At 59.1% G+C, this 3,281-nt stretch overlaps 1 protein-coding gene across 1 annotated transcript in view; it reads left to right on the forward strand.

Annotated features, from left to right (window-relative positions):
* Positions 1 to 2,042: 2,042 nt before the first annotated feature.
* The window catches only part of LOC104547148, a gene marked incomplete at its 5' end in the record, with an annotated part of 8,190 nt that continues 6,951 nt past the window's right edge, over positions 2,043 to 3,281 (forward strand). Inside the window, 4 exons of the mRNA XM_010192734.1 lie at positions 2,043 to 2,300; positions 2,459 to 2,740; positions 2,848 to 3,132; positions 3,223 to 3,278. Coding sequence (XP_010191036.1) covers positions 2,043 to 2,300; positions 2,459 to 2,740; positions 2,848 to 3,132; positions 3,223 to 3,278 — 881 coding nt within the window. The remainder of the gene's footprint in view (positions 2,301 to 2,458; positions 2,741 to 2,847; positions 3,133 to 3,222; positions 3,279 to 3,281) is intronic.

Raw genomic sequence — 3,281 nt, forward strand, 5'->3', positions numbered from 1 at the left:
ACTCCTAACATTCTGTGATTCTGTGTGAAGTCATCAGAGCTCCCCACCTGAAACTTCCCCTTGGCTGTGTTTTCGGTTCTGCCTTTGCCCCTAGCACAGGCACCCCCAAGAAAGGAGAAGAGAAACTGTGGGGTGATGGGAGGTGCCAGGGGGGCATCTAGGGAGGAGCAGTGGGTAGGGACATTGTGGGGATGAGCCCACAGTGTCATTGTGGGATAGCCCCTCTGGCCTCTCCATTGTCCCTCCAGCGCTGGACACTGGTGACAATGGGGACAGAGCAGGGGGATGGCCCCCGCCCTTCCTGTTTTCATGCCCAGGGGTGCACTTGAGGAGGGGGGAGGGCTTCCACACTAAAGATGGTGAGAAGAAAAGGGAAGTGCCAGGCTGTATCCCAGACCCAGGCCCCCTCCTGGGGGCATTTATGGGAGAGTTGGAGATCCCCAGCACTGTAGGGTGCAAGGAAGCAGAGAGGCAGCTCCCAGGCCCCATGGCATGGATGGAGCTCCAGGCAAATGAGGAGACTGTTGATCCACCATAGCCCGCTGGAATTGGCCTTGGGGTGACAGGGCTATGGTCCCATCCCTGTCCCATCTTGGGGATCCTGCTTGGCCAAGTGCCACCACTCCAAGGGTTCAATGACTCTCGGTGGGAAACAGTCCAATCCAGGCCCCACAGCTCATCTCTCCCCTTGGGGACCATCTCACTACAGCTGCTCCAGCCCATCCACTTCCCACACCTCAAGAGGAGGTCCTGGAGGACCCATTTCCTCCTGCATTGTGTGCACCCATTCCCAGACATGGGCTGGGCAGGGACTGTTCATCACCTCCTCCCCTGGAGCACCTCTTCCCCAGGATCAAGCCAGTGGTGCTGAGGGTTCAGGGGATATCACCAGCTCTCCTCCCTCTTGCCTCCCAGAGCTGCCTATGGGCACAGTCTTTGCCTGCACCCATGGCACAAACCAGCTCCTACTGGTTTGCACATCACCAGCTTCTATGTGTGGCCCCTTCTATGTGTGGCCCATCACTGTGGCCTGGCTGCAGGACAGCCAGGAGGTGACAAACAAGCATGAGCCCAGTGCACAACTTGGGGACATAGGGAGCCCAGGTATGCAGCCAAGCTCCCTGAGGGAAGGGCATCTATGTTGGGGCAAACCCACCTGGTTAAGCAGGCAGGACGGAGCAGATGGAAATGTCTGTGCTATGCAGGGCCAGACATGCCAGGCATGAGTGGCAGCAAGGGACATTCCCATCAGGGACAGTGGCCCATGGCCAGGTGGCTCCTCCACTTGCAGTGGGGGTAGAAAAGAGAGATTGGGTCATCCACACGGACCTGTTTCTCAAGGTACTGCCACAGCCCTGAGAGATGCCTCCTGCAGCCAGTGGGATGGCCTCACTCCCACCCAGATTCCCCCAGCACTGACAGCCATATTCAGGGTACCCCAGACCAGCCCACCCCAAGCAGGAACGTCAGAGCCCTCCCCAAAACCTCAGTGCCAGCCCCATTGGCTGTCAGGGCTACTAGTACCAGTGGAGCTGCCCAGGCAGAGCCATCCTGAGGGGAAGTGTGCAGCCACATCTCTTGCAGCCCTTTTGTCCTGCTGCTGCACCCACTACTGGACGTGTAGGGCCTCTCTGCTGGCACCATGCAGCTCCCTCACCGCTGCCTCCTACTCCTTTTCCTCTGCCTCCTCTTCTCTGGGACATGGGCAGACCTGGAGGGTAAGTGGGAGCTCTGGCTCATCCACATCTGCTCCCATGCTTCTATTGGACCCTACAGGTGAGGGGGCTTACTGCTCCCCACCCTCCTCAGGCACTTGCTTCCTCACCCCTCCTTGTCCCCTGGCTCCATACCTCCTCCCTAGCAGATGTGCAGCTACCCCAACTGGGTGCAGTGAGTGGGAGCTGGTGCTGCCAAGAATACAAGGGGCTTATGGGGGGCCTGCAGGTCCCTGCAACCCTGAGGACCCATATCTCAGCCCCTCCACTTTCCCCAGCCCTCTTCTCCCACTCCCATCTCTGCCTGTTGGCTGCTGTTTCATTTAGAGACCATCACTATCCGGCTACTCCAGACCTCCATCTTCCAAAACACCTCCTTTGTGGACACGGAAGGGGTGGGCCTGCTGAATGACATTGAGCTTGGTTCTCTTGATAAACATACCTGGACCATCCGCTTCTACCAGCCCTGGGTGCGCCCAGCCCTGCCCCGTGGTGACTGGGACACCATTGAGAACATGATCAAGATCTATTTGCATGAGTTCAACCACCTGATCAGTGAAGGTGCCATGCAGAAGGATGTGCCCTGTGAGTACCCAATCTTTTCTGCGTCCGCTTTCTGAACAGCATCTGGGAAGTGGGGAAGGACCTGGTAGTGCTGGTGCTGCACAGGAGATGCTGAGCATGTTCACAGGAAGTCAGTCCCAGCCCCTCTTGCAACCTATCCCTCCTCTCTGCTCCTCCAGACCCCTTCGTGGCCCAATGCATGGCAGGCTGCGAGCTCTACTCCAACAGAACCTCCCGTGCCTTCGGCTATGTGGCCTACAATGGCCAGGACTTCCTCAACTTTGACATGGGCAGTGCCTCCTGGCAACTGTCCCAAGACACCAACCTGTCACGGTATGTCCAGGCCATCCTCCAAAACTATACCACTCTCACTGAGCTGGTGGAAGTCCTCTTCAATGATACCTGTGTCAGCGACATGGAGATGTTACTGCACTACGGGAAGGCAGCTCTGGAGAGACAAGGTGAGATCACCCCGACTCTAGCACAACCACCCCAAAGGCCCCTCACACACTGGGGTCAAGCAGTGACCCACCAGACACTGCCCCTACCCCTTGCCTCTTGCCCCCAGAGCCACCCGTGGCCACGGTCTTCGCCCGCACACCCAGCCCAGCCCAGCTCCTGCTGGTTTGCCGCGTCACCGGCTTCTACCCGCGGCCCATCAGCGTGGCCTGGCTGCGGGATGGCCAGGAGGTGCCACCGGGCCCAGTGCTCAACACCAGCGCTGTTCTGCCCAACGCTGACCTCACCTACCAGCTCCGCAGCATCCTGGCCGTGGCACCTGATGATGGGCACAGCTACGCCTGCCGTGTGCGCCACCGCAGCCTGGGCACCCGCAGCCTCCTCATCCCGTGGGGTAGGTGGCACCCATGAAGACAGGGATAGGGCTTCTGAGCCATCCTACCCCGCAGGAAAGCTCATGGCAGCCTCTGCTTGTGTTTCTCAGGGAACTCGGAAGTAGTGCTGATTGCTGGGCTTGGGGCTGGGCTCCTGGCAGCCGTGGCC

Source organism: Mesitornis unicolor, unplaced genomic scaffold, assembly GCF_000695765.1.
Source record: "Mesitornis unicolor isolate BGI_N332 unplaced genomic scaffold, ASM69576v1 scaffold2519, whole genome shotgun sequence".
NCBI lineage: Eukaryota > Metazoa > Chordata > Aves > Mesitornithiformes > Mesitornithidae > Mesitornis > Mesitornis unicolor.